A 14,850-nucleotide genomic window follows, 5' to 3' on the forward strand; every position below is an offset into this window, starting at 1 on the left:
ATATTTGACAATCTAAAAGTTTTAAACTACTCATACTTGATCCAAGCATTCACTCAGTGCTTTATATGGCTGTGATTGGCTGTCACTGCTTGATGTAGTCAATGGATGATGGCCATTTCATACCATGCACTAATGTAGGCATGTTAATAATCAATAAATATATTCCAGTAATCAGACTGCTGTCAGTATATAGCAATACATTTTGATCCGCCAATCAGCAAAACAGGGGTGGAGGTTTGAGTGCTGTTTGTGGATCTTACAGTATTTTGTAAAGTTTCAGCTTCAAAGAAATAGGGTGATTTGTTCGGCATCCTGATCCCTCTTTCAGAGTAATACATTAGTTTTATACTAAATGAAAGACGTGGCGGATTAGGCTATAATCTATTGTAGAAGAAATGTGAGAGAATCTTGTAAAGAGTTGTAATCGGTGAAAGTTGAATAAACATGAATTAGACTTTGGTGATACCTTGCAAGGAGGTGGATCAGAAATTGAGTGTTGGCCCGAGCATCTGTGTGGAGCTTGCATTGTTCACTGTAGTCTACCATATTGATCTCAGTAACAATGGGTTGAAAGATGTCTTCATGACTCAGCAGATTGGTCTTGCAGTTAGCCACAGTGTCAAGCCAAACTGTGGAGAAAGCAACCTTTTTTTTCTTGGCAGGAGTAAGGTGTCGTAATGACAAGAACAGTGAAAATGTTGAGTAGCTGAAAATAAGTGAGCACATAAAAATTCTCTACAACACAATAGTTTGATCAATCAGTATGCTAGGGAGACCATTGTGTAACTATACTGTGGGGACTCACTAACTGGAGGCTTAACCTTGGATAACATCCAGCGTTTTATTCAGCTTCTTAATTGGATGGTGAGGAATACACTGTTTGCCTGAAGGCGCTGGTAAGTGCCTGCCATTTAGCTCTCTGGGGTTCCTGTGAGAACCACACAGTAACTATTAAGATTAGCCTCTAACTATACATGAAATCCAGGTATAATTCAGTTAATTAGAAGCTATAACATCAGTATTGGGATCACTTCCCCTTAAGGAAACTGACAGACAAAGAGATCAGTTGAAATTGACCCTTGGCTAAGTCCCACCCCTCTTAGTTACCCGTGCCTTTCACACTTTCAAATTCAATGTTTCTAGCAAAACTAGTAGAAGACTTAAAAGGTTTGTTAACATGTCTGCGATGGCTATGCATACAGTATGCAACACACTGCAATGTAAAGAAATCTGATGAGTTGAAAACTTCACATATCACAACCACCGTTTTATGACTCTTTAACTCCATGTTCATATTGTTGTTTGACCTCATTATGATTTCAGATGAAATATCACCATCTCCCGCACAGTAACAGCAGTCCAGTGATAGAAACTGTCAGCAAGACTAACATCATTTCCACAGGTTAAAAATATACTGCTTGCTTATCAGCAGGAAGTAGTCGCTTAAACATGTGCAGAGCCTGTTGAAAGCTTTTGATTTTTCTTTCCCATCAAACACTACAGATGTATGATATTTCTGTGCTGTTCTAATGAGCATCATTACTCCTGCATTGATGCAGTGCCAAATGAGCTCATTGAATTTTTAAAAAGGCAGTTATTTAAAGTAAAGTGATTTGAACATTAAATCTGCATCAAAAATCAGCTTGAGACTCACATTGCAGCAATTAAGCATATTTCCCAAGACCATTAGCAATACAATGTATATTGCTGGGGTGAGATGGTGCTGATTCAAGCGGTCCTATACTTGAGGGGGGAAACACAATGTATTGGTATGACGGGTCACAAAGAGCCCACATCAAAAGACAGGAAGCTCAGATTCTTTATTCTCAGCTTGAACAGATGGTGAGTGCACACAGCAACACTTAAATGGAGACACAAGAACATTTTTGAAAAACCTGCTAAAGATCTATACCAATGAATCTGCTGGCTAGTATAGAAATCCCAAATTCAGTTGCCAGATATTCTCCCGTTGCTTGCATATTGCACATTCTCTTTTCAAAACACATTGCACCATTATTTCTCCTTCCAATCCCCCATTTATTTTTGATCCTCTGGAGGGATATCAGTGGGGCCTTTTGCTGAGGAATTTAATTTCTTGAGTAAGTGCTAAGAAGTGACTGTGTTCTATTAGAGGAAGCGCAGTGTTCAGGACTATCACTGTAGTCCAGTGAGCAAGAAATCTCGCCAACATAAACATGATAAGCTCTGCCTGTCCCGGTTCTTGACAGAATGCTGAAATTGTGTGATAGCTACAACAGTGAAAATCCTTCAGGTGAAAATTCCCCACAGGGTAGCTTGACTGCAGCTCCCACTCCCACAGGAACTCGACACATCACGACAGCACTACAATACACGACAGCAACAAAATGAAAAAAACAAAAAGGGTAATATATTTAAAAGGAGGGGGAAAACATTGCTTATATGAAACATTGCTGACATGATTTTGCAAACAACTAAACTGAAAACTGAATTTTACAACAAACATTTAACCTCTAACAGAGTATTCTGTCTTCAGATTTTGGAAAGTATTTGAACAGTTTTTTTGTAATGGTGCAGAACTAGCAGGTGCCGTAATTATTATTATTAGTTTTTCATGGGCATTTTCAATGCTTTATTGATAGTCCAGAGAGACAGAGATGCAATGGGGCAGAAAGGGGAATGACATGCCGAGAATGATCCTGGGCCCGATTGGAACCTGGGTGCGGCGAAGAGGACTGAGCCTCATTTGATGGTGTTTTAAACGGCCTCTTTGAGAGAAGTTTCAATATGGCTCATTGGTGCAACAGGGAATGTGCTATCACTTCATATTTTATTCTGAAGAACATATGGTTACTTAGAGACAAATATAAGCCCATTTATCACCCTGACACAGAAGGTGAGGAGTGAAATGTATAGGTGCCAATGGCTCAAAGGCAATTGTTCAGTGCTGCTGTCTACTAGGATAAAGAAATCATTATTAACACCTTCCAAACAACTTTGCACAACGGTTTAATTTTACTCTGCAAGATGACACCAGAGCAGTGTGAATAACATGTTCACACTTTCATTGCTTCCAAGTGGGAAAGAAACACAGATGGGAAGGGTGAACAGTTATATAGACCACAAAGGCAGACATAAAATGAGCATAGTTAGGGGTCAGGGGTGCTAAAGTCTGCTGTTTCAACCATGTGTTAATCAACAAGTCAGCTGACTCCTGCCAGTCTGCAGAGTGCAGAATGAACACATGCCACAGACCCTGTCAAGGTCTGTGTCTCTAAGTGCATGCCAGGGGAATACATGCACAAAGCATGTCAGCCTCTAACATCGATGTCATTCAGTGTTTACAGTACATCAAGCAGTGCAATTTGCCCAACCAATTCTGGCTTAAAACAAGATAACTGAGGCAGAGAGGCTGTGCAGACAAGGCACAGTGTAATGGCCTGGGACAACTGAAAGCCATCAGTCCACAAGGCTGACACGCAACAAGCACATGGTCCATTAAAACACCCACAGATCTTCCCTTTTCTGCCTATTCTCTTCTTTGAAAGGGAATCGAGTTAACAAAGCTGCTTTTGACAGGCATGCCTGCCACATCACAAGTCATTACATAAAAAGCTACATTTGCACTGAGACACAGCTCATAGATACAACTATAAAGTAATACAATAAGACATATTTTAAATCGATTAATCGATTAATTAAAATTGTTGCACTAGCTCTACTCAGTTGATCCTTGTGGCAGAACCAAAGTCAGTGTTGAGTTACATTATCTTCTCTCTCAGGCTACAGCAACAAGCAGGCAGCACAATATAAACAGGGTCCATGCAGTGCTTCAGCTAGCCATGTCACAGGACTCCACTCTGTGAGGTTAGGGAGGTGAAAGGATGATATCAGTTCCACAGCAGTCTATCTGCAGTAAGGGCAGCATTGGCAGACTAGGACTGTTGGTGGGCAAAGTTTACTTTGAGGTAGCATTGCTGGATGTAAGGCCTGGTCTGGCCTGGGTCTACTGCGCGTCTGCGACTGTTTTTTTATTTGTTTCCCGCTACAACGGCCACCCATTCAACCTCCAACTGACGCTCCACTTCACCTTAGGAGGCTCGCCTATTTTTTTCAGAGACGCGCATCACTCTTGGGTCTTTCTGCTTTAACTGATAGAGAAATACATCGTTGACAGTCATATTGACCTCATATTAGCAGCTTTCGCTGTAGTTTAACCATTTCCTGGTGTGTCCCTTGCAAAATAAATCTTCCCACAAGTGAAAATGTGGAGAGAAAAGCAAAGAAGCAGAAGGGTTACTGTCGAAACTCAATATTAATCATATGCCTCATAAAATGACATGAAACAACTTCATATTAATGGGAATTATCCATGAAAACTCTGTGTAGAAAGACAGGGATTTTAGAAGCAGCAATGCAGCAGCTGAGACGTTGCATGTGTGGCCGAAAACAGCGAGAGAGATCGGTAGGGATGCTCAAAGGTGACAGCTTTTGTCTGAATCCCCATGGCGATACTAAGGTGCCATGACAAACAATATTTGGAAAGGATGACCAACATTTTATTTACGTGTCCATCATCAGATGAAAAGGCACAGTGAAAGCCAGCTATTTTGACCTTCAAAATAGGAAAGAAAATCTAAAAGTTTAAAATGTTCTCTCATTCGTCAACATTATGTCAACTATTGTTTTGTACTGTATATCATTGTATGTGCGTTTACCGTTTCTTGGATTAAAACATGAAACGGATTGGCTCAAGGACAACTTTTCTACTTTAATACTGGCCTGGTTCATGCACATTAAAAGATGTGCATCCACTGATTCATACGCACTCAAACTCTTTTCTGGTTTAAAGCAGCATCTTCTACATCTGCCGTCTGAATTTATCAACCGTGGGGAATCAGGACAAAAAAAGCATCAGCATAAAAAACTGTGTCCATATTTGAAGTTAAACCATGAAACAAATTATTGAGTGTCACAAAATCTGGTCAGTTAACTTCCTAACTGTGCAGCACAGAAGCCGTAGGAAGATCACAAGAGCTGACTGACATAAATCTGAAACAACTTGAGCAAGCAAAGTTGAGATTACATTACCAACGAATAGTTTTCTGCTAGAGGCGGCTTCTGAAGGACTTCTGTAGTGAAACTAAGACTAGAGGGAGTTAAAGCATTTATTACTGTAGCATGGGCAGACACGACTCTGCACTTGCCATCTAAACGCTAAATGGCTACATTTATAAAGCGCTTTTATCCAAATCACTCTACAAGGTTAATGTCTCTCGGGGCACCCCAGTGGCTCACCAGTAGAGCGCATATTATTAAGGCAAAAGTCCTTCTCGCAGCGGACCCAGGTTCGATCCATGTCTTCCACCACTTTCTCTCCTCATTTCAGCTCTGTGCTTAATACTATCCAATAAAAGTGAAAAAAGGTTTTTATCTCAATCATTCGGGTAACCATCAAGATGAATTTGGGGTTTAGTGTCTCACTGAAGTACACTTTGACATGTGGACAGGAGGAAATTGAGATAGAACCTACAACCCTGTTCAGTGGACAACCCTCTCTATCATCTAAGCCACAGCTGCCAGTCTATCTATAGCTGTCTTCTCACTATTGTATTTTCATAAAGAATTATCAAAAGAATTTCATCACTTCGTGCAGTCAAAGCCTCAAGATTACCTAAAGCATGTTTCCACGAGTTCAAAAAGTTTGACGTGCTTCTCTTCCATCCTATCAAGTTATTCCTCAACGTTTGACCTTATCAGTTTAAACGTGTTTTAAGTCACACCATAAAGTTACATCATATAAATTGCTTTCTAACCTTCAACATTAAAAAGCAATAGCTTTTTGATTACTGCCACGAACACTGGGCATTATCTGCAGCTCTCGAAGGTGGATCATCTTCTGGTTTTGCCAAATAAATCTTATATTATGATCGAGGCAAGTGTGAATTCATGATCAGATTAGTGTTGCTTGACTGGTGTGGAAGGTGATTCACAGAAAGGAGTGCAGCTAAGCCTGTGATCATCAGGACTATTTAAAGTAACAGCATGCCAACTGTTGAGGGGAGAATAACAACCGAGGAGCAGTCGAGATTTCAGCAAATGTTAGGTGTCATATTACAATTTAAGTTTTTGCTTGAAAGGAACCTTTATGGTGAATATGTAATTCATTTACACAAAGTATGTTATTCCCACTGTATAACAATATCCCTCGCTCTCTCTCTCTTCCTTCCTGTGACACAGATCCCTCAGGTGAGCTATGCCTCCACAGCTCCGGAGCTGAGTGACAACACCCGCTATGACTTCTTCTCCCGGGTGGTGCCCCCAGACACCTACCAGGCCCAGGCCATGGTGGACATTGTCAAAGCCATGCGTTGGAACTACGTCTCCACTGTAGCTTCTGAGGGAAACTATGGAGAAAGTGGAGTTGATGCATTCATTCAAAAGTCTCGAGAGGACGGTGAGTCTTTCTTTAAACTTTTCTACTCTACAAGCATCCCAGAGTTTATCTGATGTGAAAGTGGTTCCTGCTGAGTAAATGTAATTGTGCAAACCATTGAAAGTGTGTGATCTGACAAGCAATTTTAACTCTCAAATGTGTAACTTCTAGACAACTCGCAGTGTTATTTCAAATACAGTAAATATAGTATTTACTTTATTATGCTTATTGTTACATTTGAATTAACCTGAGAGATGCTATTTAGAAAGAAGCCTGTATGTTGCTAGGATCATATGCTTAAAACATACACTTCTTGGTGTTAGTAGGAGTTAAAATAACTATAATTATTAATATTATAGTTTGTTCATTTCATCTTCATCTTTTTTTTATAAAATAAAGACTGTTGGGTATTATTAAAGCAGAAATCTGAATTGTATTTGCCTGATATTGCATTTAGCTCCCAACTCTTATCCCCAGGGAATACTTGTATCTGCTACACAAGTGCCAAGAGAAGTTGTAATAGAGGGGAATTGAATTAGATTTTCAGATATTGAGAAACTGTGACCGTGTGAAAGTGAGGATGCTGAGCCGGCCCAGAGCAACATAAGGAAATAGCATTGTACGGCGTAGGACTCATTTTGCTCAGGAAGCTGCCGGCACATGCTCAGCCTGACCCCCGATCCTTTCTGCAGGAGAATGTAATCACTACCGACATGTCCAGTACTCTCTGTGCCACTGTGTCCCCTTCCCTTCTGCCAGCTCTAGGCTGCTGCCCATCATCAGTTGTCCAGGAGAAACACAAGCAGCAGATTACTCCTGCAGAGCCCTCCAGCCTGTCCTGCTCAGCTGCTTGTTTGCCTAACAGCATGCAAATGAGAATCTCCACCCCCCCCCCCCCCAAAAAAAAAAGAAACATTATTTCATATGTTCTCTACTTTTAAATATACTGGTGTTAAATGCTAATTAAGGCATAAACTTGCATCCTCAATTTTGCATTTTGGTATGTGCCTCAGATTTTTTTTTCTTTTTCTTTTTTGAAATCCCAAATCCCCATAAAAAGGACAAACATGAAGAGGAGAAATCCTCCGGGTAGTTAGTCAGTGGTTTCAATGGCCCCTAACATCCATTGGAGGTTGGAATCATCCTTCTAATGGGTGGGTGGAGTGGTGTTCAAATGAATACCCTACAGACTGCCGTGTAACTATTTTTGAAAGAGCCAAAATCCAAAGACAGTTTAAAAAAATAATGTTTTAGTTGGGAGTGATTCCCTCGTGAACACTTTTCAGTCATCTCAATACTTCTACACACAGTTGTCTCAGGATCTGCTTTTATCTTATGCCCAAAATGTCTTCCTCTGAGCTACGGGAAGAATCCCTAAAGGTTCATCCCATCCACTCCTACACTCCGCACAGCATTTCATTAAATCAAGCCCTAACTGAGTCATGAATGCTTAAAGCCCTGCAAACTATCCTTATTCCACCTGCTCTTTCTGCAACTCTAGATATACCAACTAAAGCCCAGTACAGACCAAAGATTCGCCTTGCAAATGCTTGCAACTCGCAACTCCTTGCGACGAAACGGTTGAGACGTTCTAAAACTGGACCTTGCGATTTGACATGTTGAATCTTCTGCGACGGCTTGCAACGCGCTGCAACGAGCAGTTCACACCGCTGCGATTTCTCCCCCGCGACGTTCTAAAACCGTCTCATCGCCAGCAGTTGCAAGGCAAATCGTTGGTCTGAACTGGGCTTAAGGGGTTTTATTGCATTTAGTGATGTCATTTCACAGTCCAGTGTGCCTCCCCAGGTCACACATTAATTAGAAAAAGGTTTTGTAAGCTTCCATTGCAATTGCTTGTTGCATCATGTCAGTATAGTCGTTTTGGTAACACTTTACAATAAGGGTGCATTAACTAACCTTAAGTTAATGCTTACTTAATGCTTATTAAACAATAACAAAGCATTAATTAATTAGTTAATTAAACATAGTTAATTCCTAACCAATCGTTAATTAACCATAAATAACTAAGTATTAACAGTTAGTAAATGCTTAATAAGCAGTAATAGCATTAACTTAACATTAATTAGCAGTTAATTAATGTAACCTTGTTGTAAAGTGATACCAAAATTATTGCGCAGCGACAGAAGCTGCTTGTAATCAAAATTATTAATATATATACTGTATTGCATAAAGATTTTCCATTTCCCTATGACAGTTAACGTACATCCTCATGCATTTAACATATTTTAATTTTGTATGACACCAACTTTTTATCAAATTTCCAAAGTTGAATGTTATACTTTCAACTCGTAATTCAACACGGTTAATACAATTTCTTTTTTATCTTTTAAGCTGCTGATATGAACTTTAAAGATAATAATAATTTTGCAATGATGGCAATAGACAGTAATCTGATATTGGTCATATGTGGTGGTGCGGTCGTATGGCTCGAGGCAATGTTTGACTGATGCCTCATTTTTAGTGTGGAAATTACATCTCATCCCTGCCTGGTTTGATGAACATTTCCCAAATTTGATTCAAACAAAAAAGCTGTCAAGACAAAGATAAACTACAAGAAGAAGAGGCTTCTAGTCTCCAATACGTCAGCACAGACGGTAAAATATTGTCTTATATAGACATTTGATCTGGCATCTAAAAGCCTTGTACAGGGGTTTCTGTTCAGGAAACTCGAGGGGGGCAGACATGCACTTTTAACACCTTTTCAATTTTCACTGTCACTTTATTTAACCACTTGACAGTATAAGACAGGACATCAAGGAAAAACTGTCAACCATGCCGACAAAATCATGATTTCGAGACAAACACTGCAGTCTTTTCACTGCCTTTCCATTGCTAACAAGAATTTAGACAACTATCTGTCAAATGGCCTGTCTACAGCTCCTTTAAATCCGACAACTGGAGTGAAACATTCACATACATTGCATGTGGAAGGATAGCTTGATTTCTGTGTCCCTTCTTCCAAATTCAGGCTTTGATTAGAGAGACCCAGAAGAGACGCAGGCAGCATTGTCAAAATCAAAGCCACATGTATTTGGCTGCTAAATGGGTTCTACAGTTGTCTGCTCACATAACAAAACAACCAGATCAAAACTGGCTAAATGTTCTGTCTCATTAACCAGCTAAAGGCCACACTGAGCAGCAGTCTCAGTCACCTAATGTCACAGTTGCCTTGTTTTCACTGTGAGGCTTCGTGTGAAGGACAGCTAATTTCATCTTTGAATGGCAGATTCATAATCATTTAATTTATTTATTTTTATTGCATATTTATTTTGTGGGAATTTTCTCAGTTGTGACAATGACTATCAACATCTCTTGAATGAGTCAGAATGTAACTGCTCTATTTAAAGCTGGGGTGGGTAACTTTTTCACTGAAATATTTGGCAAAAATGTCACATTAGCCATTCAGCTATATGTAGGTGAAGTGGTCTGAGAATATCTACTCATCACTTTGCTCTCCCGTGCATCTGTGTGCTGCCCCCAAAAATTGCCACCGCTCATGTATACTTTGACCAATCAGAGCGAGGCTCCGATTCTCAGTTCTTATTGGCTGTTGGGACTGTCCATTCACTTTGGCACAGACGTTGTTGCGTCAGATGCGTGAGCGTTCACGACCCTAGCAGTGTGACAGTTTGGCACTACGCCAGCCAACGAACAGCAATGTCTACAATCAACGGCCCTAAATGTCCTATATCCCGTTTCACAACAACTGTGTAACCCAGTGACAAAAATGGGTTAACATAAATAAATAAATGCCCATAACCCCGTTGATAAGATCATCATAATACATCATTATATATGCTTATTTAGTTATTATTTTATTTCCATCATTCCTATTCACTTAAATAGCTTGTCAATCAATGTTGGTCTTGCATTGAGGCGGTTGATTGGTTATGACAAGGAATAGAGACTGCTCATTGGATGGTTAACTTAAGTTCCGCCTCCATGACAGAAAAAAGAAAACTTCAACAGAGAATGAGACGATATTGATGCACACAGAGATAAAATTGATTTATAAAAGTTAAACTGCAGACTCTAGAGCGAGGCTAGAGCGTATGCCTTCGTGTTGTCTGTCTGAGGAGTTGGAGGACGGCCGTGTGTCGGAGGTTAACTGTTTCTAGCATTGTTTCGGTGAGTTTTAAGAACTTGGGCTATGGCTATTTATAGTAACAGGTGTTCCCTGCCGATACGGCTAATGCTATTTATAGCACAGACCTGTGTTGCCTGCCGATACATGGCTAATGGGCTAATATAATTACTGGTGTGTTATCCACGTGTGTTATATAAAGCATGTGGTTTCTTTATTCATGTACAAATAAGTGTTAATGCTGTAGTTAAAGCAGCCTTTGTTGCATTTAAAGAGTAAAAATAAGTCATAGTTACATTATTTTATCACAGTGCTTGATTTATTCATTTTTGTATTTTGATTCGGGCAATATGCTGAAAACATGCAGTGTAGCTGTGACATTGTGCACAGTTAGTGTTAATATTAATATGTAGAATGTTTGAAGGGACAATTGAACATTTGTGCTATATGCTTAAATGTAAATGTGAGGTTTATGATGGATATCATATAGTTCATGTTTTGAAAATGAGATAAGAAATGTTTAATCATAATTCATGGTTAAAATGCTAAAAAATTCATAAGTTGATCACTATTGAATTACAGTAGAATTTGGAACTGAGTTGTGAATATTCATAATGGCCATAAGTGATTTCATGACTTAGAATAGTAATAGCCTTGTTTTGTACAGGCTGGGTTTTTTTCGTTGGATTAAATTGGATTCTGGATTCTCCTGGACAAAGGAGATGGCGAGCTACCCTTGAACCATCGAGCAGCTTCTCATCCAGAGGAGTTGGAACTGATAAGCAATTCAGAGGAACATCTCAGAGGAGTTGGAACTGATAAGAAATTCAGATGAACACTTTAGAACCTTTCAAGCAATCTGTGTATTTCACTGTGAGATATTGTCTGTTAAATTGTCTTATATAAGAGAGGAAACTTTATTTTATTTTCTTATGACAAAGCGCTCTTTGGGAGTAAAAGTTAATATTTACAACATATTTTGTCTGGTGGTTTCATGTGTCGTCAATGGTTTATTCACTCAGCTCCTCCCGAACCTAGAGCAACTGTTCTTTACCTAAAATAGGGTTACCACGGTTACAACTGCATAAACCACTAAGACAGCAAGGACACGAGGAAAGACCGGGAAAGACACTAGTTGAAAAGATATTTAACGCGCATAACTGTTGATCGGAGGGAGGAGCTACAGCAGGTAGAGCGTGTCAGGGAGGGACCAGAGAGAATTGGAGTAGTTGAGGTATTTGGATTCGAATCTCTACCCCAACTGCTATTTTCTCCCAAATCATATACCCCAGCTTTAAGTCATTAAAACCATCAATCAGTTTCAATCATAACAGTCAGGTATATACAGTATATTTTTGCTGAGATAATAAGCACATATATCCTTGGTGAAAGTCGCAGAGGTAGGTAGCCAACTAGGGGAGCTGACATGTCTTAATCACGTCTGTGATTTGAACCAAGACTGTATGAGCTTGTAAAACAATGTAGAACATTTGCGGGCTCTACAGCATGACGTTCTTCAGGCACCAGCTTACCATGATCAATTGTCAAACTTCAGTTCCCAGTTGACATTGGATTTGTATTGGAAAAATCCCAACCAGATGGTTCATTCTTAGGAAGTGCTTCCAGAAAAGTAATATAAGCATATTTATACTCTTCGGAGCAACAGAAAAAATATATTATGATTTAAAATGCCTTAGACAATAAAGTAGGAATAATTTAATTTCTACTTTAGGACTTGATGACATTTAATCCAAGATGCTAGCGCTAAGGAGAAACATATTGCTGTGTTGACCCACAGACCATACGTGTGAGAGGTATTTACATCAATACACACCAGCTGGTTTTTTGTGGAAAAATTAAATTATAATTACTTCACAGATCAGTCTCAGCAAATTGAAATTATTGCTTTTTAGATTTCAGAAATGTTCTTAAAAGTGACCTCTTCAGTTTAATGTGTCTTTTTATGACAGGAGGACAAATGTAAAAAAAAAAGTATCCCATAATGTGAAAAATTACATTATCAAATGTTATCATATCAAAAGTAGTCTGGCCATTTAAATGTCCATTTAGTTTTACCATATGCCCATAGCCCATTCACTTCCTTGCGAAAGTAAATATAATTGATGTAGGTGTTAACTTGTTGTGTTAGATGTATCATACAAAGTCCTGCTGGTGATAGAGTCTGATAACATTTGATCCTGGCTCACTGGGCTTTCAAGTGGAAACCAAATTAAACAGGAAACCCGCGCAGCATTTGACCAGACTGGCTGGACTTGTACTGTAGAGCGGAAACAGTTTGACACCGGGGCAGTCGATGTAACAGAGAAGGTTGCAAATAACCTTTAGTGTTTCAGTGAGAGCAAGGATGAAGTCAAGCTGGAAAGGGTGAGAATAATAATTAAGACAATCAAGGGGGAACAGTATGCTTTTGCATGGATTACATTGTCCTTTGTGAATTAAATCTAGAACAGGTTAAAGATGAGTTAAAAGATCTCTTTAAATACGAAAGTTTGAACATCTTAAATCTCTTATTTGATGCAACAAGTATTCTAACGAGAGAATACTTGTTGCATCCACTGGTATCCATAAGTAAAAATGTGTAACCACACATTTTCAAAATCAAAATGAAGACAATGTCTAAGTGCAGATAGAGTTCCTGACAAAATGTCTACTGCCAAGTTTACACCCATCAAAGCCAGTCTTGGTTAACCTTGTATGAAGCTCCAGGATTTTGTATTTATTTTTTATGAAAAAATAAATAAAAATCTGTTCTTCAGCGGGTGGCAGAGGATAATATTGCAGTGTTGTATTAGAATCAAAATAGGTCTTTTAGAATATTAATCATGATCATTATCATTATCTACATTTCCTTTCAGCTTATCTATCTGAATGCTGCCTTCACTGACCTTAACATTTCTCTTTGATAAGAAATGATCAAATTCTTATCTGGATGAATCCAGTATATTTTGTCCACAGGAAGTGTAGTATTTAGAACCATTATTAAACACATGAAAGATCTGCTGATAAGAAAAGATAGGAATATACAGTATATCAGATTTTATAGGAACTTCTGGATTTGTTTTGTTTGTGAGGCAACAAATTAGTTGACCTAAAGCTGTCAATAAACGATCGTCAAGACAAATCACTAAATCCAAAACTATCAGCCTCAACAAGAGAAGAGGAACATGACTACCAAAGTCAGTGCTTCATCCTCTTTCACCCACAAATTCACGACAATCCAACCAACCATCAGACCGACATTAGTATTCCTAGCCATGCATATGCTTATTGTAATAGTCGTACCAGTTTCAAATTAAGCTACTTGCCTTGTAACTATTTCAATTGTGCAATACATTAATATGCTTTGTTTTATAATTAAACATTGTAAAAAATGTCAATCCCCTGTCAGGATGAAATATCGAAACCCTTACATTTTGAACAAAGAATTAAAAAAATTACACTGTTTGCAAAGTGACGACATTCAGGAAATAGGGTAGTCATACCAAAACACATTATTCAAACTACAAATTATATAGTCATTGGCAGAATGCTTTTGCTTATTCACTAGTTTATTTTCACTGGAAGATGCAGAAGGGGGAACAGAAGTATAAATAGTTAATGTTGGACCATGCAAGCTTCCCATACAGAGCCTGTTTGCAGTGGTCTACAAAGTGTGTCAGTGCTGATTTTCTTAAATTTTTTAAGGCAATTTGATAGGCATCATTTCATCTGCGGTTGCTGGACTGTCACTGAAACGTTCCACCTTTGAGATGCAAAACTGTTTTCAAAAGGCAATATTTTCATTTGGGGCTCTCCCCATTTTATTACATCTATCAACCGCCCCTTGGGATTAAAGAGTGTCATTATTGAGGATGATTACAAGAAAAGAACGTGATGATGTCTTGCTGTTGTCAGCCTTGAAATGCAAGACGGTCCTTAATGCACGATCCTTTGCTCCCTCAGTAGATTTCTTTCTGTTTATTCTTCTCTCTGAAAAAGCTGCTGCTGTGCCTCCAGTGTCCTTATTAGAGAGTGTACGGTTACCTCTGCAGAAATGAAGGCAGACGCTCTGCGTCCTTTTATTCTCCCTTTATGAAAAGCACCGTCATTTTTTTTCAGTGGTTTTTGCTCATCATTCAATTGTATGACTGTATGTAATAAGATTCAGTGGATTTTACGGAGTAAGATGTCAACACTTTTCATATTTAAATGTTTTAGCTCAGATAGGCCTATGAAATGAAACCTCAGATAGCAATGTTTTGGTCCTTGGTGTGCTTTCACTCCCCCAAATGGACATACTGACACTTAGACATTGGCATCTAAGATTTTT

General features: G+C 38.9%; 1 protein-coding gene across 1 annotated transcript in view; it reads left to right on the forward strand.

The window, feature by feature from the left end:
• LOC307253359 (metabotropic glutamate receptor 4-like) overlaps positions 1–14,850 on the forward strand; it is a gene marked incomplete at both ends in the record, with an annotated part of 160,564 nt that overhangs the window by 55,393 nt on the left and 90,321 nt on the right. Inside the window, one exon of the mRNA XM_080031357.1 lies at positions 6,220–6,436. Coding sequence (XP_079887483.1) covers positions 6,220–6,436 — 217 coding nt within the window. The remainder of the gene's footprint in view (positions 1–6,219; positions 6,437–14,850) is intronic.

The sequence above is a fragment of the Ammodytes marinus genome (genome assembly GCF_949987685.1).
Source record: "Ammodytes marinus genome assembly, chromosome: 7".
Lineage (NCBI taxonomy): Eukaryota > Metazoa > Chordata > Actinopteri > Uranoscopiformes > Ammodytidae > Ammodytes > Ammodytes marinus.